The 26609-nt window shown below is 39.8% G+C and overlaps 2 protein-coding genes across 2 annotated transcripts; both read right to left on the reverse strand.

Moving 5' to 3' along the window:
• Positions 1–2628: 2628 nt before the first annotated feature.
• On the reverse strand, positions 2629–9471 carry PTP4A1 (protein tyrosine phosphatase 4A1). The gene is made up of 5 exons (XM_069011366.1): positions 9022–9471; positions 7414–7506; positions 6905–7035; positions 5238–5312; positions 2629–4051 (listed from the first exon to the last, which is right to left on the reverse strand). Exons 1-5 carry the CDS (start codon positions 9124–9126, stop codon positions 3934–3936), a joined length of 522 nt encoding a protein of 173 aa, XP_068867467.1. The 5' UTR covers positions 9127–9471; the 3' UTR covers positions 2629–3933.
• A 4-nt stretch (positions 9472–9475) lies between these two features.
• Positions 9476–16469, reverse strand: LOC138108553 (uncharacterized). Its single transcript, XM_069011367.1, has 2 exons — positions 16199–16469; positions 9476–9571 (listed from the first exon to the last, which is right to left on the reverse strand). Exons 1-2 carry the CDS (start codon positions 16235–16237, stop codon positions 9476–9478), a joined length of 135 nt encoding a protein of 44 aa, XP_068867468.1. The 5' UTR covers positions 16238–16469.
• Between the last annotated feature and the right edge of the window lie 10140 nt (positions 16470–26609).

Genomic DNA, 26609 nt, shown 5'->3' on the forward strand with positions numbered 1-26609 from the left:
TTTTGAGTTCAACTTGTGAAGTATAACTGATTTTTTCTTTTACAGTGGGATTACACAAACACATACAAAAAGATAATAGTAATCTACTTGGAACAACATTATCTCTGGTTTGCTAACTTTCCCAATACTGACAGAAAATACTCACTTATTAATGATACAGCAAAATCCCAGCAAATCTAAAATACTGTTTTGAGTACTATCTCTTGGTGATTATTTAAATCATGCTGCACATATTAAAAAAAAAAAATGTTCTTAATGCAGCACTCAGAATCTTTAAAAACAGTTAAGGTAAGGTAATCTATGAACCCTCAGTCTCAAATTTGGCCCTCTCAAATACATTTATTTAATTACAGAAGATTTTTCCCCCATCTCATTTTTAAGGATAAACAATGCTCATGTAAATGGGCAGTGCTTTACTACTTTTCTTGCTGCCCAAGATCCTGTCTGACCTCGGATTCATCCTCAATACCGAATTACATGTTTTCTCACTGTTTCTTCTGCAATAATGCAGATGGATCTGATTACTTCAGAAATTACTGCTTATCTCCACAACTGCCCCACCAGTGTAAGGACTAGAATGGATTTTTATGCACCCAGAACTCAAGACAGGGAGATTAACAACCAGAAGTATTAATTAGTTTTGAGTACAGTCTGAAACACAGTTCTACATCATTTCAAATATATTTAAGTACAGTATTTACAGACTTAAGTTGAAACTGACTGCTCAGCAGTTTTGAGAATCAGATTCAAGAAAATCACGTTCAATTTTATACCTGATTTTGGATTATCAGTAACAAAGTACCTTGTCTGACTACCTTTTCTCAGCATTTTTTAGCAACCACATGACAGAATATAGGGAATTCATCAACTTTCTGCTGCACTAATTGCAAACTCTCCCTCTCACCCATTTCCCATGAACATTTCTGCTACATGCTAAGGAATCCAGTAAATACTACCACCATTTACAAACCACCTTACATAAGCCATTAAGTCCCCAGCACAAACCAGTCTAGCAGATGACAAGAATGTACTACAACATACCTCTTGAGGGGGCAAAGCAGTTATACACTCATTCTAAGCATCCAAAATTAAATGTTAAAGTCTGTCTTCCATGCCCGGCTTTAGCCTTAAGATACAGTAATTCTGTTTAAGCATTTCTTCACTTGAATTTGTGAAAAAAAAAAAAAAAAATTATATACACAAATTACATGGAATTTCATTCAACTTGTTTTATGTAGTTTCATCTGCTATCTTATCTTCTCAATTCAAGTACTGTTGAAAACTACCAGTATTATTACAAAAGAGGAAGAGATTTTCTGTTCCTTAGTCATGGCTAAACAGGGAGAGTTCAGAAGTTGACTCCTCGCTTTAAACAGACACACGCTTACGCAAATATTTCCTCTTGTTTACTGAAATCAACTGAAGTCAAGCTCAGTCTCAAGTTTAGAGTTCAATGAACCAAACTTCCATCACTAATGTGTTAGAGCTCTTGAATGAAACACAACCCTCCTTACCCATGATGCTTTTGCTCTGTAAAGACAGAGCAAAATATGATCTATGTACAGAAATTGTATTAATAATTTTAAGTAAAAAAACTCCAGGCATTTTACTTGTAGTTGTTTTACAGAGTTCTCCTACTTTCATGAGTGATCAAATCAGGATTTTTAACTTGAATTGGATACTAATCTGTGTTAAACCAGTGTTTATATCAATCAGCCCAGCGTACTGACGAGTTACAGAATTCGTGAAGATTTTGTCTTTGCCATTGTTCCTATAATCTAGTCCATCTTGACAACAGAAACATTGACTTTGGATGTCATTCCAAAAGATCTCATTTCCTCAGTCAAATGAAGCTGTATTCCATTAAATAAAATACCTTTTAAACCATGTTCAGCTTCCAAAGGAAAGATGATCCAAAGTTTATTTTACTACTTTAAAGATTGCGCTATATTCTTTCAGGCATTTTTAAATGATACAGTGCTCTTTATAATGAGGCTGTAACTTTTCCACAAGCAATCCTTTAGAAATCTCATTGACTGATACTATGTTCCCACCTCACTGTTTAGAAATGATGTATAACCATAGTTTAAGCAGATATGAGCACTGATCACGTCAGCTGGCTACGATGAGCACCTTCCAGTTCTCGTCAGGAAATTTAGTCACCACTCTGGAAACTCACATAACAGGTGTTTGCTCACACAATTTTTGGGACATCTTGTTTGTACATAGCTTCAGTCTTGACAAATGAAGCACACTATCATACTATTTTTACCTGAATTCCAATGGTACTGATTCAAGTATTCTCCAAGCTTTACTGATGCATATATACCCTTCTGCTTTACTGCAAAAACAGCTTCAAGAACACTAAGCAAGTAACCTGTTTTAGTACTGGGGACAGCAAGTCACAAGTAAGCTACATTAAGAAATACTGTACTTTCTGCCATTGATATTTGTCCACATTTATTTATGAGTAAAACAAACAGCAAACATTACAGCAAAGGGAACACTCAGGCCCAGATTTAAAAAAGAAGAAAACAGATGCCTGACTAGATTCTGAATTTAGGCAACTCGACTGCTGACAAAGTACACAAAAATAAGTGAAAGTGATGAGCATTTCAGCAAACTTCGTAAGTGCATTTCAGTATTTATTTAGATGTTTTAAGCTCTCGCACTAGATTTTACAAGCTGGTGAACACTGGCAAAAGTATTTCTCCCACAGAACTATAACCACACATTCCCAAGACAGTATAAATATATGGTTGAACTAACATTAATACACATCACCATTTTATCAATTACATAATAAAACAAATTATCAAGTATCCAAATATTAAGTTACGCAGCTTGAAAGGCATACAAAATATTACAGAGGTCTGCCCAAGTCATAGCAGAAACTCAAGAAGGAAAAACTAAAAGAAAAGAAAAAGATCACACTTTCAACAAAGCAATAGTTGGTAAACAACTCTCAATAGGTACAGTAAAAGAAAACTACAAGATTTTTCAGAAATTTTCTGATTAAGAATTTTTAGCTACAATAACAAAGCATTTCTACGTTTTAAAAAAATATTTACTAAAGTAAAGGGCATATTCTATACTTCCTGCACAAGACAAAGGCAACATTTTACTAGAAATATTAAATAGCCCCTCCCAACCTTTTCAGGCCCTCTGTTAAGTTGCACATGAAGTGCCAACATTAATTTTACTGTAAGGCTTTTTGTCTGGAGACATTAAAGACTTGTGTGCTTCTGTACAATTTAAAAGATCTTCTACATGAATAACTAGAGTAATGACTTGTAAAATGGAGAGGTTCAGGTAACAGAAAAATACAGATGCAGGGGTAAAAAACTGCTGTAATTCATAGTATTAAAAAGACAGACTGTGCAAATCCTGATAATTCTAGTGCGATTGTGGGAGACAAAAACATACAGTGAGCAGGCAAGACTACTTTAGAGGCCATATTCTTCAATATTGAAATGACTGTTGAAAAAAAAGATAGTAAGGTCCAGATAAGCTGCTAGTTCTTACATCATTAGAACTACGCTCATTTTAAGGAGAAACATGTAGCTGATATGCTGAGTGTTTTGGCACCTAATCTCTCTACAGATTGATTTATTTTAGTACCCCAATTTTTAGTAGTTGCAACTAGGTCGGTAAGACTCAATGGCATGATTAAAGGGTATTTCATCCGATAATTAACAAACAAGGAGACAGCTCAGAAACAGGGTACAGCAAAAACATTTACTGGGTCTCCAAATAGACAGATATTTATCTAAACATAGAAGTTGCATTTCTACTTAGCCTTTAGCCTAATAAATACTCCTAAGGAAGCTTCCTTTACTACTAACAATACCAGACTGATGTCTTTGGCATGCAGTCTGCTTAATTCTAGTTTCCATCCTTTATTCCCAAAGAAGTACTATAGGCTGTTGAGCTTTACTGAATACAACAATTATTTCGGTGACCATTGGAGTCTTTAAAGCGCAGACGCATCTTGGGGCGGTATTTCTCCAAGTACAGAAGTTGCTTGCTGTTGAAAGCTCCACGCCGCTTCCTAGGTGGAGAAAAACAGATTTTAAACAGAACATTAATCTACTGCCCAATGAAATAATATCACCAACCAGAGAAAAATATTTTTAGGTCACTTAAAAAAGCCACCTTTAAGTCAAGGCTGTAACCAAAACAGGGATAATTGGAAGTTAAGTGCCAGGAAAGAGGGTGGTAGCTTCCTTTCACAAATACCTCATTGGACCACATGCTCAAAGGAGTACATACCATTTTGGACAGTGTTCTAGCCTATGATAAGCACAAGCCAGAGATTTTACATTAAGATCTTTAGAAGAAACTTTAAAAGGAAGCTATAGAGCAGATACAAGATGGTCTTCTTTAGAGCTGAAGTTATTCATTCTCTTAAAATAATTATGAAGAATACTACAATAGTAAGAAAGTAAATAAATATTTAAAGTTCCCATAATAAGATGCTGAACAGAAATTAAGCTTTGTTTTCTCAAACTGTAAGTATGTGAAAAAAGGTACATGTTGGCTGACCGTTTGGAGTATGTACCTGGCTTCCTATTCCTCATTTCATATACAACCAGTACAAGCTGAATTTAATTCTTCAAAGGCCTGGAAATTATGGAAGAAGTATTCTGTTATTGTTTATAATGGATGCAGCTTCTTTTAAATATAGCTGAATCCTGAGAAATTAAAACATTGAGACTAAAACTGTTCTCATCCAACTTACATACATTGATTAAAAAAGTCCAAGGAATTATTTGCCTTCAGCAGACCACCAGAAAAGACTAGGAAGAACTTCACAGTACACTTAGATCTAATAAAGAAGGAAGGATCCACCAACATGAACGAGTATTAGTTCTGGCTAGAAAACAGAACCTAAATTCCAAAGGTATTCTGTCTTTCATATATAAAATAAGTAAAGAAAACTCTGCAAATCTAACTGAAAGTTAGGGGGCTTGCTAATGGTTGCTTTGGTTTTTTTTAAAACCTCCTCAAATAATTATTTGAGGTACCGCTTCTGGTTTCACCAGGAAAATACCCATTCCACAGGTCCAAGTCCTACAACACTGACTGTGTGCAGTACAATTTCAGATGTACTAAATTAAACACCTTACCAAAAAAGGCATAAAAGACAAGAGTAGCACTCAGAATTTCCTTCACTACCCAAGGATGTATCAACATATTGAATCTTGGGAATAGCTACATGTTAGCGTCATACTTACTGTCTTATGAACTGCACTGCATCTTCATACTTCATTCCACATTCTATCAGTGCAAGAGCAACTAAGACTGGAGCTCTGGTTCAAAAAAAAAAAAATCAGTTTAGCTTTTGTCAAAGCATACTCAGAAAAACAATTTACCCAGTTCTCTCTTCCGCATATCTGAAGTTTCTTCTCTGGGAAAGCAGAAAAGGCAGAAGGCATTTCTCCATTCATTGAGACATTAAAACACCTGGTTTTGAGTTAGCCATTCTCATTAAATAGGGGTTTAAATTAACTCTGGTCCACCTTAGCTTCATTCTTCTGACTTTAGGAACAGGAGAGGACAACAGGAATAAAATAGAAGTCATCTTTAACCATTTGTTTCAAATCAATTGATTCTGAGGAAGAATTGCATATGGGTTTCTATTCTCCACAATGACTCATCATTAGAAGCAGTCAGGATGCCAAAGCAGAAGTCAGAAGAGGGGCTGAGTTCAATAAGAACTGACAAATCCTAGAACTAGCATCACAAGTTTTAGGAACAGATGCAATCCACAGGCTGCTGCACTCCCCTGAGGATTTCCTTGTTTGCCACGGTGTTCTTCCTCTGACAGAATCAAGTTTCAGTTAGAAAAGCTTGACTTAAATCAAACTCAAATACCTTAGCAATTTATGACTCAAAAAAAAAAAAAAATCAAAGCAAAACCTCATGCCACACACTAGCAAAAGACTTGTGCATCTAGTGGTAAGTGTAAGTGGTTTTGTATGTTCAGGGATTTAAAAGAAAACTTACATGCTAGAAAGCTAGGACCATCTTTTCAACTAATTAACTGCCCAGTTCTGACAAAAAACCAACTGGTATCATTCTAGGCAGCAGAAGAGGACTTGTTTTGGTAACATTCATCACTATGGTGAACTTTGTTATGTGTGAAGCCACAATGCAGTGGGTAAGCCAGGCTTACGGACAAGACCAGAAACCTCAATTTTATACTGGACAAGCTGAAATCCATGGCTAGAATATATCAACTCCTTTTTGAACAGATCTAGTTCCCAGGTAGTCTTGAACAATAGTAGAAAAACCATTATTTTCTCACATCTGTTGGAACTGTATTTAAGGTAGTGCCAACAGAAAGAAAAAACAGGGCTAAAAGGAGAATATTTAGCATTATCCCTAAAAATTTTCATGTCACTTAGCAATGAGACAAACAGCTTTGGGACTTTGGAAAACACTTTTCATCCCCCAAATAGGTGGTGGATGAAAGCTGGTCTTGATGTGCCAGAACCACCCATTTGTTTGCGGTTAACAGTTACAATGCCCTTGGTTCAAGGAGACTGGCAATACTACGGAGATGGAGAGGAAGCAGGCAAGTCACCAAAAAACAAATCCATTAGGAAAAAAAGACAAAAATATCAGTGGGACACTCATCAATATACTTGGTACAAGAACATACTTGTTAACTTAATTCTGTAGACTTTGTGAGAGCTGTGACAGAAGCATCATCTCTTGACCTAAAGACCTTTAATAAATACATACAAGTTTCCTGCCATCTTAACTACTTTTAAGTGTGAGGCCACTCCAATACTGGATACGTGACTGTTTTACATTTGCCTCAAATAAACTTTTGCACTAGATCTTAACAAGTCTGACCAGGGATGACAATTCAACAAATCTTTAAAGCTTCACCCACCTTCCAAGACCAGCAACACAGTGTACAGCAATACAACAACCAGGTTCTTCACGAAATTTAACTTTAAGGAGGTTTAGCCAATCATCAACAATCTGGTTAGATGGTGGAGCACCGTCATCAAAGGGCCAGTCCTAGAGAACGGGATTGCAAATACATAAAGATAGAATTCTTATAAGCTGCATGCATAGGCAAAAAAAGATGGGGACACAATGGACAAAGAGCTGACAGCTAAGGAAACCACTGAAACCTACAATTTTCTAATAGTGTAACTATAGCAAGATTACAAATACCTTCCTTTTAATCAGTTCTCATTAAGCACATGATTTAGATCGGAACTTGAACCTTTTTTCCTTACAAGAAAAGATGTCTGCACATCTTTTTCCTCCATCAGCTGCTGGAATACACTCATAAGAATTAATAAGGTGGTGTCAAATAATCTTTTTTTGGAGAAGGGGGCAGGGTGAAGCAGGAAATAGGATGGCTTTGAACCCTGCTTCTACACTACTTACCAAAACCTGAATGCCTTCTTTTTCCACCGGAGCAGTGTCATAAGTAGCTTCACACACTCTTACCACTGTGGTAACACCGTATTTCTTAAGTTCCTAGGGAGTGAAAAAAAAAAATATTCTAAGAGTAAAGTAGCTTCACTTACCATTTAATTTTCTTGGTAAGCTAACTTAGTAACTCATTCCAAAATTTTCAGTAGTTAAACTCATGCAAATGCTTACCATCCTGCAAAGAACACAGAAAGCTGAAATGACTAAAAACTTGGGTGCTAATGCCAGATACTTTAAGGTTTTCTGCAAACATAATCTTAATCTGCGGATTAAGTTTTGTTATGTTGGATCAGACTTTTTTCCTTTAAGATCAGATCCAGATTAATATTGATTAATCAAGTAGTCCATATCCAAAAGATCATTCATTTTAAAGGAACAGGAAGCTTCCTGGTTTGCAAAGCTATATACTTCACTAAAAGCATTCTGAGCGAAGTTCAAGTCCTCCCCTTCTCTCTCTCTGCTTAAAACAACAGGTTTAGCTAGACCACTTAATGTTAAGAGTTACAAGGACAGGACAATGAATTATTCCAGTTCCCGAGTTGTCATAACAAAATTCAGCTTTCCATTTTGCTGTTACCCTCCATTAAAAAAAGAAAAAGCAATCCCTCTTCATTCCAACCCATCAGTCACACTGCAAGTGGCACGGTAATGACTAAAGCATTGCCAAAGCATACCTAATATATTTGTGAGAGTATAAAGGCAAGCAAATGTTATCTCACTGTTTCCTGTAAATAATCCTGCACCAAATGCAGAAGTAGCTGTAGTACACCTAAAATCTTACTAAGGAGGGACTTGGCAAACTTGGACCTTCCCACAAACTAGCTTTGAAAGGAACTTATTAGCATACACACACACTGTATACAACCATGCACTTTATAGTTCCAACATGCTAAATACGTGGTTTAGATGATAAATTCAGTACTAGCAATATATGCCAAGCCACTGGCTTTAGTCAGTAGCATGTACCAAAGCACTTAAAGTAGCTTCAGCAGCTCTGGATGCAGAGTAAGCCTCTGGATGCCACAAATTTCACTCAAGTAGATGCTATGACACAGAGGATCCTCTTAAGCGACACTAAAACCAGTGAAGGAAGCTAGGCAGTGAAAGCATATTGCAATCCTGTTATTTGTTCCTAAGGTTCTGACCCGCAATATGTATCACTATGCAGCAAGTGCAAGGAAATGTTACACCACTTCAGTCTAGTCTGAATGTGAGCTCCTACTACTAAGAGATATTTGTGTTGCTCTACACATAACTCTGCTAGATAATTCCTGTTTTCAAACCTAAACAATGTACTTAATGTACCATGTACTAGACAGTATAATTATTACTTTGCTTCCCTCTCAGAATGATGTTTGTGGAGGCCAAAGTATACATGAACAGACTTGTCTGCAGATCTTTGAAGCATAGCACCAGTATTTAAAAAAAAACAATATACAACCTCAGTATCTCCTCATATGGTTTTCACACCAGTTATCATCTAGTAAAGGAAATTTTAAATACAGCATGCTGCTCAAGCATTAAAAAAATACATCAGTAAGAATTCTGTACTGGCCTTACCTCTATAAATTTGTTTAAGGTTGCATTGGTTGGATTATGTGTGATCAGGAATCTCATGTTCTTGTAGGTGATTTCCACAGGAGCTGGGCGGTTCATTCGGGCCATATTGATTTAGTTAAACATGCAACAAGATTATGAAAGGATTAAAAAAAATTCCAATACAGAAGTGATGTAGAGAAACGGAAGTCTACTTCACTATACTCCACGTGAAATTCTCAGTGCTTGGAAGTATGAAGTTGGGAGCAATGGGAAATGAAATGAACCTCCTAACAAGAAGCAGCAATTCTTCAATCCAGTAATACTGAGGCAAAAGAAAGGCAGTGCACTGAGGTTTACCCCATCCAGGTCTGAATTCCGTTGTTAAATGCTCTGCCAATTTCAATTCAACACTTCTTATCCTGGTCAACCACTCTTAGGGGGGCTTCTTGGTGGAGTAGTAATGAATTTCTACAGTTCACTTGTCTGCATAGAGGTCGTGCTGTGCCTGGCAGTAGTCTCCACTGCCCTTCAGAAACTCCATAAATGTGTGACCAAGAACACCACAGAACTGCTGTAAAAAGAGGGGGGGAGGGGGGAAGCATAATGAGTACAGGTGAAACAAGGTTATTTTTAAGACATCAAGCTTTACAAAACGAAAAAATAAAAACACAGCAACTAAGCCGTTTCACAAGGTTTATTTTTTATTCCAAGAATTAGGTCTGTGTAAGAATCCTGTTACCTTTCTTAACATGGATTACTTGAAAATAAATACATTTACTTATTACAAAGTTTCCATGTAGGGTTTTTGCAACACCAAATCCCATAATGTATTAAAATACCAATTTCATTTGTGCTAAGCATAGCAACAAGTTTAAGAACTCCCGTATTTATAAAAAGAATAGTTCTTCCAGGATACCCATACAACTGCCTTTTCCATTTTGAATTGAGAGACATCACATCTACTAAAGTCACAGTGCCTAAAATTACAGAAAAAAATGCGTATAAATCCACCTGCCTCAAACAGGAGGCCTTGAAAGCAAATGCAGTCTTTGTGTCTTAACAATACGATGTGTGCTTTTGAACAGAGGCTTTTGAGACACACGAATTTCTAACTAAGAAACATTTCACACACTAAAGGCTGAAGATCAATGGCAACCTTATATACTTTTAACAGTCTTTTTACACCATGACTTCATTAATATACCGAGATACCAGTAATAGCCTAGCTAAAAACATATATAGCAAGTTTATTGAACAGGTAATTCCTGTCCAGTGGTATGCTGCTTAGCTATGGTTAAATTTATATATATAATTACTGGAAGGTGCAACCAGGAATTAAGATAGCAAATGAAGTGCTCCAAGTTGTGTATTTATTTGCAGATGCTGCAAATGAACGACCCATATGTACTTGCATGCACCGTGGAACCCTTACAGCAGACACGTTAATTCTGTGCCCAGCTACTTTACCAGTGCTACTGCTTATACCTGCCTACGGAACAGGTGGGAAGAAGAGGCAAGTTCTGTTTTCCAAAAGAGAGGTACAAGTCGAACCACATGTCCACTAAATATACTTAGGTATTCGAGAGAAACATAATCAATCCTACAAATATTTAGCAGAAAAAATTATTTATGTTGATTAGTCAACTTATTTTCATGTTTTCAGACAGCTTCCTGGTAAGAACACATGCGTGTTATGTCACAGGCATGACTTGTAAAAAAAAAACAAACAAAATAAAGAAGCACACAAGAAAACCCCAACCTGCTAATAAACACGAGAATGAAGTTAAAAGAAAGCAACTAAGATGACAATTTCACATCCACTTTGCTGCCACTCCAGAGATACTACCATCACCTGGTAGTGATGTAGACTACAGGAATAAGTTTAAACGCCAGCTTTTGTAAAAAAGCTACTTCAGTTTTTATCTTTAACAACTTGCAAGACAGCAAGAACTCTAAATATAATAGGTGTGGAAAAAGAGTAAGAAGGATCCTCTTAAGTCACAGGTCAACAGAGTAACAGGAACCAGGAGAACTGAGACTAAGAAGAACTCCAAGAGTCATCATCTGACTCACCAGCCATGCCCTAGCAAGGTGGCAGGTGTGCATTTAAAAGCCTCCTAGGACCAGATCCAGAAAATAGCTAAAATACAAACTGAAAAAAAGAACTGAAGGTAACTTATTTAAAGTCACTTTCAATTAGTTTAAGAAGCAGAACAGCAAAAAGGGATGGGACAGCTTTAGGCAGATATAGCTGCACAAGGTCTTGCGCTGCTTTTTGCACTGCACCGGAAGATCTCATATTGATCTCTTCTTAAGACTGCTAAGAAGAATAACAGACAGATCCTTGCCCTGGTAAAGGATGAGGGAGTGAAGCTGTCAGAAACATAAATGCATGCAAGTGAGCTTGAGCACACAGAATGGAGTTGTTAGGGTGAAAACCTTTCAATCAGCAAAATGGAAATTTTGGGGAGAAATGCACATTTAACATGTTGCCGTACCAGGGCGGGTACGTAGAAAGAAGTAATCAGGATTTATCCAGTCTTCTAGGCAGGCTGCCCTTAGTCTGCAACTAGGAGTACTCAAGATTGACCAGACAAACCAGTAAACAAGGAAAAGGGCAGGCAGCACAGAATTAGTTAAGCAAAAAATCCTTCTTTTTAATGCATATTGCTTAATGATATCTTAGAAACTCGGTGCACAGTTCAAATTCTTACACATAGTAGAAGCAAGTAGATTATGCAATGTTACATTTGAGTTCTAGGTGTTATTAACCCTTACAAAGGAATTCATTTTGTTAATTACTGACTTAACAGTCAGTATTAGACACATCACAACCTTAGTAATTCACACAACTAAGGACCTAACCAAGCACATACTTAAGTCTCACTGTTTTGTTTGCCTTGGCAACTACTGCTGCCACATTATAAAGGACCAAAGCTCACATTTTCCTTTGATGTGAATGCCATCACTTCTCACCAACACTAACAGGAAAGCTTCATAGGCAGACCAACTCCTGAAGGCAGCAACACACTGTACTATCCCAAGACAGCTTTGCCAACCTAGTTTCATTCTGTTCTAAGAGTCAAATAAAAATTAAAGATGAGTAGTACATGGGCATGCTGTTTGTGTTATAGCATTAAGCCAGAGTACAAGGCTTCACCCACCTTTAGCAAAAAGACCTGGAAGATGAGAAATCAGCTGTGAAAATAGTGTTGCAGTAATTATGATGACATCAGACTTTGAGGGAACTCAAACGATGACATGAGCTTTCAAAAGTCTTGGAAATACAGCTTTGAAATTACTATATTGTCTCATAGAGTTTTGGTAGGTAAGCTATCAAAACAGTCAAGACAGTGCATGAAAGCAAAAAGTTGCATAAGTGAGATTCAAATGCAGAGTGTTGAATGCAGAAGGTTCTTCAACAGAGTAACACCAACTCATCATTTGTAGCACCAAGTTGGGTACCCCAGCATGTTCTTTTCAATTTACATATAAATTTTCGTTGAGGAAATTTAACACTGAAGGATTTTGGAAAAAGTAGCAGTTTCCATCCCAACAGAGAGGCCAACATTTAGATTGTTAGAGCCATCAAAATAAACTTGGAAAACAAAGCTAAAGTTAATGTACCAAGACCATCTATTGAGTGGTAACCTGTACATTATAGCTGCATTAATTATGATCGTATGATCTACTAAAATTCAAGCTAGGAGAAGTTAGAAAATAGTCTGTTCACGTAGAAGGATGGCATCTTGAAAGGAAAGGCTTAAATTCATGCCCCTCTCTGGGACAGAAAGCTAAAATACCTGTCTTCACTGACAAGCAGATTCACATGGATGTTAATTTGGGGTTTGAAACAATCACTCACGTTCGATAAAACTGGTTTATGAAAGTAATCTATTAGATCATTATTGATATAGGGAAAGCGGAGAGGTGCAAGGTTATCCCACGCTGTAGACATACTGGTTCACAACTCGGTAGCATCTTGAAAAGGGATGCAAACAAAAGCACTTGTTAACACAGTCAAATGACCCTTTACCTTCAGAAGATGTGCACAGTGGTTCACGGTTGCTCAGTCCACCTGCTCATAGACCAAAAAGATTTATATCCAGAACCAACTATGTGGTTTCACATTCTCTTAAGTCAAGACCTGGCACGCACTCACCTACTGAAACCACAGGACTAAAACTAGAAAACTAAAATAAACTAAGTTTCATGACAATTTGAGAACACCTGCAAGGAAGTTTATTGTTCTAAATTACTACCCAACAAAAAGATACTGAATGACAAATACCACCGACTTCCTCTTACTATTCAAGATCTCAGTAACAACTGCTAAGGCAGTCAGGGAAGAACAGGAGGGAAAGGGGTACAAACTGCGAAGCCATTATGCAAGATAGAGGCACACCTTCATAAGCTGCTCTTGACAAGATGTACCTCCTATCTACTGGGCACATAAATGCCTGTCTTATGATATCCACAGTGATAACAATGGCCATTTTAGACTACAGAAAGCGACCCACTGCCTATGAAAACACATTCATATCTTACCAATGGGAAGGGAGAATCCAAAGGTTTATCATAAATTTGTTGCGACATGCTCTATGCTGGAAGGATATTCCTGTGGTTCAAGTATGCAGTGAAGGGGGAAAAAAAAATTATCTCAAAACTTCCTGTATAACAAGTCAATGCAGCTTTTAGAGATGATGAAATTGAGGCCATGTGACTCAGTTCAAAGTTCTTCTGCTTGGACCACAAAAACATTATGCAAAGAAGCTTTAACAGATATTGGAGAAAATTAGACATCACAGAAACCAATCCATCCCCTTGTCTAGCACTACCTCCTGGGTTTCCAAAAGCAAGGAATCTCCAAATGATTTAACATTGTAACTTCAATAGCAAACTACATAAATCCTGTCATTCTACTAAAAAACTATTCCATTATGTTTTAAGCAATAACATGAGAAATTTAGCACACACAGCAATAACTGTCTGCATGTATCTCATCAAGTTCAATTAAGCCATGAATGCCTAACAAAAAGTTGCAACTGAGAAGAAAGCAGTAAGGACTTCCATTTAACAAAGAAATATTTCTTGTATTGATCCAATAGAGTAAGTTTTAATTTTTTGAAAAAGGTGACAATCTGTTGTTAGTTTATGGTTCACGAATATCCTTATTTGGGTGTTCTGGTTAATGTTTAAAACAAGTGATCACTTACAGTCAGCCAACATGCTGGGATAGAGCCGACATTCTTATGTAGCATGTATTTTGTCAGAACAGGAAAGTTTCATTTGATAGAAGTTATTAGATAAGGCTAAGTTCTACTTATTTACCGTCTTACTGATACATTTAGTTTCAGTAAGACAATGACATCCTGTTCCTTTGGCTCTTGTTATATCTGTCATTCATTTTTATTTCTCATTCTCACATTTCCTCTCATGGCTGTGTAATTTCTGTATTGCCTCTTCTACATTTGCCCCCTGAAATGACTCTGAAGACAATTTCAAAACCCTTTGCTGTTCCATCACTGGAATAATATGAGCTGACATTTAAGTGTAATCTTAGGTTTCTCGACTTGGCAGTTTTATGAGATTACAAAGAGACAGGGTTCATGCTTCTGAGTCACTGCTTCCAAAAGACTCACCAGATGCAGGTAGACATATTGGAAAGTTGTCTCCAGCAGTAAGAAACACCAGATTACAGGACCTTCATGCCACCAAACTGTACAGCTCATAACACTTGCAATGTGCATAGCTGGCTACCAGTGACAAAACAATTCTGCTTCTATCGTCGTAGACGACTTGATTTTGTTAATTCTTTGTCCTTTTTGCTTCCCTGCTTTTGGAGGGCGTACTACCACCAGCAAGCCATACATTGTTTGATTTTTTCTGCTTAAATCCACACTGTGCTCTGTGGCTACAGATGTTAGGCAGCACAGGCACCGAGATTACTAGAGGAGTTAAAAAAAGAAAACAAACCAAAATCCGGCAAGTAAAACCTTCCAAAGCTGAACTGTGATCACCTCCAGAAGGAAATGCCTTCCTTGAAAAGACAGATGGCAAGGTCTTGAAAGCAGTTTCAGTCAAAATTAAGGTATTTGACTGTATTAGTGAGCTTTTGAGGCTCAAGGCAGATTGTTACAGAAATGTCTGCTTCAACGTGTACTTAAATGACTCCTCTGCGGACTTTTCCAGCCGAAAAATACCGGCTGCACACCCGAGTTCGGGCTCTACTGCATAGAGCTCATTTCGGAAAGGACTCACGTCCTCGCTCGCAGCCGACACCGACTCTCCGCCCGAGCACGGCGGAGACAAAGCAGCTGCCAAGCCGCCTTCGCCCCGGCCGCAGCCGCGCACGTGGGGCTACGGCGGGGGGCGAGCGCCGGCCGCGGCAGCCAAGCCTGGCAACCAGCCTGGCAGCCAGCCGCCCACGGGCAAGCCCCGGCTTGCTCGGACAGCCCCGGGCTACGGCTGCCCCGCAGCCGCGGGGTGCCGGGCTCCCGGCCTGTCTGTCCCAATCCCTCCCCAGCGCGGAGACGCTGTCCCGGGCGTGACAGCGCTCCGCGGGCCAGGCCGGGCCGTCGCCCCGACTGCGGCGGTCACGGGTTCGCATCACGCCTCGATCAGGCTCCCGACGCGGAGCCATCTTGTCCCCCGGAGCCGCCGCCCGGCTCGGCCTCCCCCCGGCAGGGGGCTCCCGGCACGGCCCAGGGCGCGGAGCCACGGCCGCGGAGGCGCTGCCCTTCCCGGCGGGCGGCCCGGCCCGGCCCGGCTCGGCGGACTCCACCGCACAGAGCCCGGCAGGGAGAAGGTCGGGCCCGCGGGGGGGTAAGCGGCAGCCCGACTCACAAAGCGGCTTTGTACCCGGGCCGGGCCGCCCAGGAGCCGCGGAGAGGTCGCCACCTCCTCCTCTCTCGGCGGAGGAGGAAGAGGGGCGCCAGCAGGCGGGGGCAGGAGAGGGGCACCAAGTGGGAGGGGGGCCGAACCATGCCGCAGCCGGGCGGGCTCGGCTCCCCAGCGGCCCGCCCGACGGGAGACGCAGCCCGGCGCTTTGAGAAGCCACACGCAGCCGGCGTGGCCCGGGCCACAGAACAAAGAGACAACATGGAGGAGATCGGGGAGAGGGGGAGGAGAGGCGCGGTAGCTGGGAAGCCAGCGGAGCGAGGGGCCAGGGCGGGGGGCGCGGGCGGGCGGCACTCACAGGAATATGGTTACTCATTGAAGACTGTAGCCTGATCATACAGCCGGGGTGCGGGCGCCACCGCCGGGGGCAGGAGGAGCAGAACCAGGAGGAGGAAGAGGAGGAGGCGCTGGAGGCCGCGGAGCTGCCGGCGGGGGTTCGGCGGCGGCGGCGCGGGGAAGGACCATACAGCGGCTGCGGCGGGCGGGCGGCTCTGCGGGCGGCGCCGGGTGGACGCGGCTGCACCAGGAGCGACACTCGGCGCCGCCTCCCGCACGAGAGCCCCGAGCCCCGCCTTTCGAACGTCACTGACGAGCGTCGCACCCACCCAATCAAAGGCGCCACCGGCGCGTCTGGGGCGGGCGCGAGGCCGCGGGGGGCGCGGCGGAGGCGGGGCGGGCGGGCGGGCGCGCGCGAGAGGCGGAGGCGGCCGGCGGGAACCGGTTCGTGAATGGGGACGGGGCGGGGAGCGGCCCTCAGGGCCGCGCCGGGACACCCCGCGTGCGCCCTGCCCGCTCGGGCCGGTGGAGGCGATTTCGCCGGGAAGCGCTTGGCGCGAGCCCCAGCTCCCCCGGGACGGAGAGTTCCAGACTCTTCCCTGCGCCGCCGGTGCGGGGCGGCCGGCTGGCGCTCCGCAGCCCTGTGCCCGCCGCGGCGGGGCGAGGGGGGAGAGCCGCTCCTGCGCCGGCCGTGGGACGCGGGGTGGCGCAGCGCGGGCCCCGCGTGGGTTTAATCTGTCGGCCCCTTCGCCCGCGGGCTGCAAAACCGCTCTGGCGAGTTTAATGCCGACAGGAAGCTCTTAGAACGTTCTGCCCGCAGATTACCCCGTGTCTTTTAAGTCGAGATAAAAGCCGTGATTCTGGTGTTGCAGATGGGAGCTCAGCCCAGTACGCCAGAAGCGGTGTGAGAAACAACAGGGCTGGCTTAGCCTTGTGCTCCCTCTCGATCCTGGGAAAGTGTCTCCCAGGACACAGGGGTTCCCGAAAGGCAGACGTGAGGAGGTGGAGCCGGCGGTGGGAAGCACCGACGGTATCACTGCAGCGCCTCAGCGATAGCGGCGCGGCCGGCAGTCCCTGGCTGGACACCGGCAACCGGGAAAGCATTTCAGTGTGGGTCACTGCCAGCTTTGTGAAGTAACAGCCTATTTTTAGCTTGAGTTTGTCTGGAACTGTTCTAATTGTACTTAACTAGTTAAGTCTTTCTTCTGCATGATATTTTATTGCTACTATAACGATTATAAGAGCTTGCAGAAGTTGTTTTTGATCTAAAAAATAAACCGCTCCAATCTGAGCCTCCTCAAGTTAGTATTGCCCTGTACAAAGGCATGGCTGGTTTGTGATTTTGCCCAAATGTCTGGGTTTGTAGAACCTGCATAAACCGTGGTTTGTCCAAAGGAGGTTTTCATGGTATCTGACACGTGAGAGACGTCCTGTTCAGAACATGTCTGTACTATCTTTCCCTCCACTTGGCTTCAGGTAGCCATAAACTAATTTCTAACCAGGAGCTATGTGTCTGCTAGGATAATGTACTTAGCTTTTCTGGGCTGTAAATAGATAGGCTGTATTTACATTGTGTTTTCTATTTACTGACTTAGGGCACGTGTCTGGTGAACTTGCAGCTGTTTCCACTTCTCCATATAAAACTTCTTGAAAACGTGCTCAGAATGCTATAAAAAAGATGATCTCAAGGTTACTGGCTGCTTGAAATATTGTTTTCTTTTTGGTGGTTGCAATGATAGGAAGGTTTTGGGGGAAAAGAAGTAAAGTCAACATATCTTCTATCGTTAGTAAAGTTTGAGGAATTCGCTCTGAATAGAGTTCTGTGATTAAACAGCTCTTTACCTGTTTTAATCCATGTTTGGTTTTTGTGTTTGGTTTTTTTTCCTCCAACAATGTAAGCTTTTGTTTACTGTTTCATTGCACAGTAAACTGATCATGATTTTAAAATCAAATTACTTTCTGCTGCAACATCCTTTGAGTGCTCTAGCACAGTAGTTTACTCTGAAAATAAGTCTGGCAGTTTCTCTGAAATTATATACCCAAAGAAGAAAGGATTTAGCTCAGAAAACTTCTGGTCTAAAAGGATTTTTTCTTTTTGAGTAAAGAATGCAATGGATAATTTTAATGATTTAATATTAATTTTTATTGGATTGACCCTACGTGGTTCCCCTAAGTGTGATTAATTATGTCATACAAGTTGTCACTTATGCAGTTCCTTTATTTTATGATCTGAGATGGCAAGAGATGCTTGGAGACTACAATAGTCTCCTATTTCATATAATACAGGGCGGAGAGAGAGACAAGTGGATAGTTAAAAGATGCCAATTAGTGAACTGATGAAACAAAGTGGGTTGAGGAAACAGAAAGAGATGAGACTCCTAAGGAACTTTAAATATAAGAAAAAAATAAATGCTTGAAAAGAGAAATCTGTGGGCTATAATCAGAAGAGACTGATACTACCAGTATGAGAAGCAAAGATGTGATCATCACCATTGTGGTATTAGGAAGATAAATACAACTTTTATGATAAGAGGCTATAATAGGAAAAAGCTTGAATACATTTTTGAAGCAGTGGGAATGAAAAACAAAATGTGGGCATAGACTGAATGTCATTACCTAGTTGTCTACTCTCAAGAGTTTTTGAAAGTTTTAGTAGGCAGTTGTGCAGTAAAACAGTCAATTTAAAGAATACAAAGTTTCAGAAATCAAAAGGGTGGGTTGTACCTTATGATTGCTTTCTTTTCTCCTAAGTACAAGAGTGAAAAAAAAATCCCTATTCACACTCTTTATGTAAAAGTGTAAATATTTTATATGCTTTGCAAACCATTTTTGTAAAGAAAGGGAATCTTAATATAATTAGGGAAAAGTTTTTTACTTCTGATCATCTTTGTCAACCTTTCTGTACTTATAAAAGCTTCATTATATTATTTTTTAGTCAGAGGGACCAGAACAGGAAGTAGTTTTCAACATGCAGTCTCACCAAGACCATGTATCACTTTGAAGTGGTTTTAATTTATTGCTACTATACATGTTCTGTTTTGAGAATGCTACTTCTATGGGATTCATGAAAGTTAAACTTCAAAATATTACTCTTATGTTTTAAATATGTATCTTTATATAACAACTAATATAAATATTACTCAAGGACTAAATAAAAGTACTGGTAATTAATATGCATGTCTTTTGCAGACACTTAACTTCTTTAGTCCTTCTAAAAGTCAGTCAGTTGTTCCTAATGTTTGTCTGGGTCTTCTGTAACATAACATTAGGGCAAAAACCTACTATCAGTTGTGTACTGGAAAGAAATGTCACAATCTGAATTTGTTCAATTGGATGTAGTTTCATTGTGTCTATATGGACTAATCCTATTTTAAAGTTCAGTGGAATTGGGGATTTTATATAGCTATCAATGTCATGTCTATTACTACTCTATATGTATAGAATTAATGTATACACTTAGGGTTCTACTGGTTAGACCTTTGATCTGCTGATATTTACTGTAGCCTTTTGTGTAGAGGTTTCTGAAGGCTGTAGTAATGCCTGTGTCATGCCAGTGTGTAAAAATGTGAAGTGAGTTGACTATCACTGGGTTAGACTGCCATCTAATAGAAAACTCGTACATGACTAAGCAGATGAAAACAAAAAATAATTAAGGGAAAATAATGTAATTAATGCAAATCAATGTAGTTCTAGGGAAAACAGCTATTACCAAGAAAGCTGACTTAATGCTTTGATAAGATTACAAGATTGGCATAAAAGTAACTGCATAGCTGTAACACTAAATGTTCATGTTTTCAAACAGTTTTATCAGAGGAGTGTAATCAAAGATCACTCTAAAAAACAAGTGTGACTGATGCAAAGACTGATGAATAGCAAGTAGTGACGATGCCAGCATAGTTCTTCAGAGTAATCTAGGCTGTTTAGTAACTTGCGTTCACTCAAAAATGTGCTTTTAGTACCAACACTTGCAAAGTCATACACCTAGAACAAGAAACACAAGCAAGATTTTTAGGTTTTCAAGAATACTTTTGTTACTTGTAAAGGAGTATAGGGATTATAATGAACAAGTCAATATGAATACCCAGGGCAGTGCTTTGGTAATAATAAAAATGATCATGATGTGATCCTTAGATATCTAATGTGAAATTGTGAGGAGTAGAGGGATTTTTTTTTTTTTTAATAGCATCAGTACTAACTATTGAGTTACCATGTGCAGATCTGACCACCGACCTTACCTGATCTTCTGATACACATAAAACCCCAACCAATTTGTGTAGAGCCTGTGTGTGGCATTTTTCATGTGCCCTGTTACCTGCTCCTTTGTTTATATTTACTGCTCTACCTCTTAACCCTTTTTTGCCTCCCTTTTCAGATTATGTTCAGTGCCGTGGCATCTCTTGGATCTGTGATCCTCTGGTGAACAGGATAATGGATGGAAGGGTCTGCAGGACAGTGTCAATTTGTGTTTGAGAGTGGTAGGTCCACAGCTGTGTCACAGAAGAGAGAGTGATAAATTTCTGAGAATGCAAATCTGCAGAAAATGTTCAAAGACTGGAAAGAGCGAGACATATAAGGACTCTTCCTGTTTAACTCAAAAAGTAGATGCAGTGATATCTCACAAGGAGAAAATCTAGGTCTCTAAAGGTTTTTTAATTTGAAGAGTAAGATAGATTGGTTTATAAATGTATGACAAATTCACTTGGTCTGAAGTTACTGAAGATACAAGTTACTGGCTTCAGTATAGGAATTACTGGGTAAAATTTCCTGTGCTGTGATATACAGATCATAAACTGTAAAATACAGACTTTTACATCTTGAAGTGCAAATTTAACAGGAAAAGAAGACTTTTAGTAAAAAATGCTTTACTTCAGGTTTTTTTAGTTAGTTCAAACTCTTTATGGCATTTTTATTTCAATGAAGCTGTAGAATTTCTTATATTGTGTCTTAACTGGAAATTCTGCTTTTAATATTTCTAAAGTTTAATAATATCAATAATTTAACTGAGTGCTTCTTTTTATTTTTCCACTGATTATAATTTCATTGTGTGTATAAAAACCCTCTAAATTACTGAGTTTCTTGTTGTTGTCAGTTCTTACTATGTCAGCTTTATTTCTGCAGCTTGGTCTCAATTATTCTCCACTCTAGCATGTTTTCCTCTTTATTTCTTGATGGATGTCTTCAGTCAAAATCTTTTTTCAAGCTTCTTTCTTTTCTTTGGTTCTTTAAAAAGTCTCATGATTGTTAACCATTAATTTATTTTGCTCCTGTGTCCCAAGTTTCAGTCAATAGCACAGTCAGGACGCGGTTCTGTTTCCATGGCCTGGGCCCACGTGGTCAGAGCACACATGGAGCCCTGTACTGCTGGCAAATAGCACCTAAGGAACACTGTTCTGCTGTGAGGTTGGTGGGACAGACCTGTACTAGAGGGGAACCTTTCTGCTGTGGAAATTTCTGTGCTGATGTGCTAGAAGAGGGATACAGAATTTTTATTGTAGGAGATCTATTTGTGATACTCTAGCACATTATCAAAACTGAAAGAATTTACAGTGGATTCTTAATATCTGTTTGGCTTCCTCAGCCATGCATATTTATAAAAAAATGCTCTGAATTCATTGTGAGGATATAACACAGACTTTTTCACTATTAATGTAAATGAGCACTTCATGTACAAGCTGTGGTATGCTAAAGGTTTCTGGTGTAGCATCATGATCTTGGGCTAGATCTTGTCTATATGCTTTTGTGATAATGACAATTATTTTCCATTTTCAGCTCCAAAACTGGTTTCTATATTTTGAAGGGAAAGTCATTTTAATTTCTTTCTGGAACCCTGATTATATGCCTTGGCCATGGATGGGTCAGAGGGATTAGAGAACTACTACTGAGACTTCACAAATACAACCAATGTGAAGCCCTTTTTCAGTTGTTCTTTGGAAAGAATTGGTGAATTTCTCATATTGCTTCTGTCTGTTCAATAAAATAATTGTCTTCATAATGCCCAGTTTGTATTAAAACGTTGAAGATGTGGTAAAGAAGGATTTTTCATGACTGAAGAAATTATGATCCTTTACAGGCACATGCTGAAATAGTCACTTGGCAGGTTTAACATTCATAATTGGCCCTTAGGCAACATATAATCTGAGTAGATGGTATTTAAGTATTACAGGAGTAATTATAAAGATGATTAATTTCAGAAAATATTTGCACAATATTGCTTACTACTAAGTTTTCTGTTGTTAGGCTCTTTTTCAACATATCTGCTAGTTTTTCCCATTGAAGTAAATAAAGCCTATTTTCAGAGATGGAAATATTATAGTTTATGACTTAAACATTTTCTTAAAGGACTTTTAAGACTGTATTACAAAAGCTGCAGAGAAGACTGCCGCACCCTGAATGGGGCCCTGACTGAGGCCTGACACAGGCCTGACACTGCTCGCTGATAAAGATAAGATAAAGTAACACCTCAGGGCTGGGGACATTCACAAAGCACAGGCTTAACACCTCCAAGGTGGAGACCACAGCCCCAGGGCTATCAGCTGCCAGGCTCGAACAGACCCTCGCACCAAAGGGTGGAGGGAGGAGAGCCTTTGGGTGTCTGGGAAAAGCCTCTGGTCAGAGGCGCAGTGACTGCCCATCCTCCACTGTGCAGAGGAGCCCAGCTGAGGGGTCCTCATGGGGTGGGGGGAAGCTTATCCACAGCAGAAGGGGTGACATGGCCCATCACAGGGGCCCCCCTCAAAGGGGTCCCCAGACCCTGCACCAGAGAGGATGCAACAGACCCTCAGTGTTGCAAGGGACAGTGTTAAACCGGCCCCTGCAAGAGAGGCACGAGGGCGTTCCCACCTGGCCAAAACACGTATTAATGCCCAGGATTCTGCACTCTTCGGCGTGTGGCAGTGTGTGACAGCGGCGACAGGGGACCCTCACCGCCAGCAGACCAGACGGAGGGGAGCAACGAGACCTCGTTGGGAGCCTCGGATGGGTGATCTGCTTCCACCTAACCCGTCACCTCTCCCTGTTCCCCCACGCACACTTCTTTTTTCCATTTCTTTCTTTCTTTCTTTCTTTCTTTTCTCTTCCCTTCACTTTGCCTCCTTTACTATTAAATAAAATACATCCATTTTTTGGCATCAACATCTAACCTCGTTTGGTCTTAATCTCGTTTCTGGGAATATTTTGAACCTTCTAAGTTCTTTCTGGTTTATGCAGAGACTTTTAGCTTGCTTTGCTTTGCTGGGTTTAAACCGGGTCGTAACACCTGTACATTAGGAAGACTGGACATTTTTGATTTCATTTAATTAGGTTTTCTCCAAACCCTTTTTGGAACAGTCCAATGGTTTGACATTCTGGATATATCACAACATTTATCTCAGCAAGCTGTTTGAGCTGATGGCCTTGGGAATATTTTCTCAAGTATGTTAGCAGCAAATCAGTGCCTAGTCACAGGAATGACAAATAGGGCCTTTGGTGCTAGTAGTGCTTTCCATATTTCCTATTACTTTCTAAGAAATTTTGTCATAAGGATCCTATACAGCTGCTGTTAAAATACTGCAATATTTTTATTTGTGTTACAGTTTTTCAACAATGCTGTCCATGAAAACTGCTAAACTAATAATGGTAATACCAGATGTTAATGGCAATTACAAGAACATACAGCAATCACAGGGATTCGTAACTCTTCCTTTTTGAGAAGTTACTTTGGATGAGGGTGAAAATTCATTTATGTTTCTAAAATGTAAGGCACATATTTTATTGCCTTGCATTATTAGTGCTGCAGCCAGAAATAAACAGACATCCCTTTGCTCAGTCTGTTCATATTACTGCAGCTATCAGTCACTTACTGCCTGTTCAGCATCCTCTTCACACCGCTCTGGATTTTTTCCCCTCTGTTGCTAGGGAGGAATGCTCATTGATTTTTCTGTGGGTTTTGTTGGTTTTTTTTTGTTTGTTTGTTTTGTGCAGCAAAATAACAATTTATTGAGACAGGAAAATTTTTCAAATCCACTTGTATAGCTCACTATATTCTTTTGTCAGCTGATATGCTGTACTGTCACTAGACTCAAAGTTTATCTTGTCATTTACTGTTGGAATCCCATTATTGTTAAAAATCATTGCCTTTCATTTTATTTCTGAGATTTGAATTAAAAATTGAAAAATAGAAGCTAAAGTTGGTAATGGAGGATCTGTTGCAGTTGTATTCCACGCTCAAATATGACCTTATACCATTAAATGACAAAATTATTATACAAGAAGGAAATTTAGAATGTGTCATAAAAAATAAAAATTATTATATTTTCTTAGTATATGTATACACATATGCTTTTGTTGTTTCTTTGATTAGTGATCATTTCTCTTTTATACAGTATTATAATTGCTGGGGTGTTAGAAAAGAGATATATCTGTGTTCAATTTAATAGGAAAAACAAATCACTTGGAAACCAAACTATGTGTAATCTTATGATCTAAAGCTCACAAACAAGGGAGATTAACTAGTATTGCTCTAAATGAAGAAAATTACATATGTTTAAAAATCAAAATGGAAGCTGTAAGCTGTAAGGAAAAGTAATTATCAAAATGGTCTAAAAATATGTAGTGGCTTTTGTATTTGGATTTAAACAAGAAAGCATCTGAGAACTGTCAGCCTCCGTGATCTAGTGCTGGAATTCTTTTGGATCCCTAATTTCTTTTGCCTTTTGCTTGAGTAAACTGCTTCAACAAATCAAAAATACGCTAAGTCTTTGTCATAAAAAAAGACTTTTGTTGTGTCTTAGAGCAGGTACACTGTGTCAGGCTATCAGTAAACGTACTTTTTGTGACATAAATGACATTCCAATGGTACTCCAGGTCTTAGGCTATTTTGCTTCCAACTTGCCAGATGAACTCTGCACCAGCCTTTGCTATGTGTACGATTATGTTGTTTTTTTCCCAAGGTTTCACAGTCAGAATATTACTTTGGTCAGCAGACTGTTGGTCAAAATAATACATACCAAACTAATGGTAGGGAGCTTTACCCCACTGAAAATATAACTGAATACACTGTAGTTTGCTTGTGCAAAATTCTTGATGCAGAACTGCCTCTTTTTTACCCCTAGTGCCATGCACCTTTTTAAATTTTTCAAACTAGTGTTCTTGAACCTGCCATTGAGCCCAAAACCGTATATTCCTGTCTAATATTCCTGCAGTTCACATGCTCAGATGTGCTCTTAGCACTACCAGCTGCAGGTATATGCATTTCAGCAGTAATTCTGTTCTCTGAAACTATTACTTCAACATGTTTCTGATGCCACATGGATTATTTTTTTGTAATGAGAGTTAACATCTCCACACCAAGAAAAGTGGGACACCTGTGTTTCTACATCTGTTTAGATGCAAAATTCTGGAACCTCTGCAACTATTCCCTATCTGTGTTTAAATGTTCCCATTGTAGAACTGCACAGTTCCTGCCTGAAACACTGCTGTATACTTGGGGATAGAGTAACAATTCCAGCAGTTTCCATGGCTTCCCAGTTTGTCATGAAAATATTATGGTGGTAATTTCTTTTCACATTCTGGTACTGTCCAAAAGACATGAAACATCACTTGGATGTCTGCATCATAACATAAACAGTTAGAACTGGGGCAGCATGTTTAATGTGTCTGTGATGAAAGTGGGGAATAGTCAGAGCTATAGGGGCCAGAAGTACCTCAGGTGTGTGTGGTGGCAAGCTAAAATAACCACTGTTCATAGAGCCAGAAAGGAAAAATAATCTGATTGCTTTGTTTCTGGAGACACACCACTCAGAAGGGCAGTACGTAAACTGGAGAGTATCAGCATAGCCAGTGAAGTAAGCAAGTGCACCACTGTATATTCAGGATGTACTTGGTTTATGGAATTGTAAATAATTGGTGATAGTTTGGTTTAAGATTGCCTGAATAGATGTGAAAACACTGTCGTGTGACAAACCCCACTGTGGATAGTTGTGTGTAGTGAAACTCATATCCTTGAAACTGACCTTTGGAAGGGAGGGAAAAGGAGTAGAAAGATACGGAGCTAAGTGCTTAGTCTTACTAAATAGGTCTTAACAAGTATTTCAGATTAACAGTATTTGTGATGATAGAAAAAAGTGAAGAAGCTCTTCAAGATGTCAGTAGAACCACTATTTTCTTCAGACTCTCCGTCAGATATAGAAAGATTTCAATATATCAAAAGGAACTTGATGCAAAGGCCTCCTAGTTATTAGAAGAAAATTCTTAGGATGCAGACAAGATTAATGTAAAACTGATAATTTTTTCTGCAGTACTTTAGGATAACTAAGGATGCTTAGAAGCAGACTCTTGCATTTTCTCTACATAAAATACACTCCTAAAAGAAACCAGACTCCAAAATTTACTGACATCGTTCTTGTAGCTTGTAATTTTATTAGAAATTTCAGTATTTAAATAAACTCCATTGTAGA

This window comes from Aphelocoma coerulescens, chromosome 3 (assembly GCF_041296385.1).
Source record: "Aphelocoma coerulescens isolate FSJ_1873_10779 chromosome 3, UR_Acoe_1.0, whole genome shotgun sequence".
In the NCBI taxonomy this organism is placed as follows: Eukaryota; Metazoa; Chordata; class Aves; order Passeriformes; family Corvidae; genus Aphelocoma; species Aphelocoma coerulescens.

Excerpts from the sequence above, each read along its gene's own strand:
- PTP4A1 (XM_069011366.1), bottom strand. The coding sequence starts at position 9,126 with ATGGCCCGAATGAACCGCCCAGCTCCTGTGGAAATCACCTACAAGAAC. Across the intron at positions 7,036-7,413 it reads AAGAAGGCATTCAGGTTTTG|GACTGGCCCTTTGATGACGG; the intron begins GTAAGTAGTGTA and ends CCCGTTCTCTAG. Across the intron at positions 4,052-5,237 it reads GCAGTGCAGTTCATAAGACA|GAAGCGGCGTGGAGCTTTCA; the intron begins GTAAGTATGACG and ends TTCTCCACCTAG.
- LOC138108553 (XM_069011367.1), bottom strand. The coding sequence starts at position 16,237 with ATGATCAGGCTACAGTCTTCAATGAGTAACCATATTCCT. Across the intron at positions 9,572-16,198 it reads CAATGAGTAACCATATTCCT|CAGTTCTGTGGTGTTCTTGG; the intron begins GTGAGTGCCGCC and ends CTCTTTTTACAG.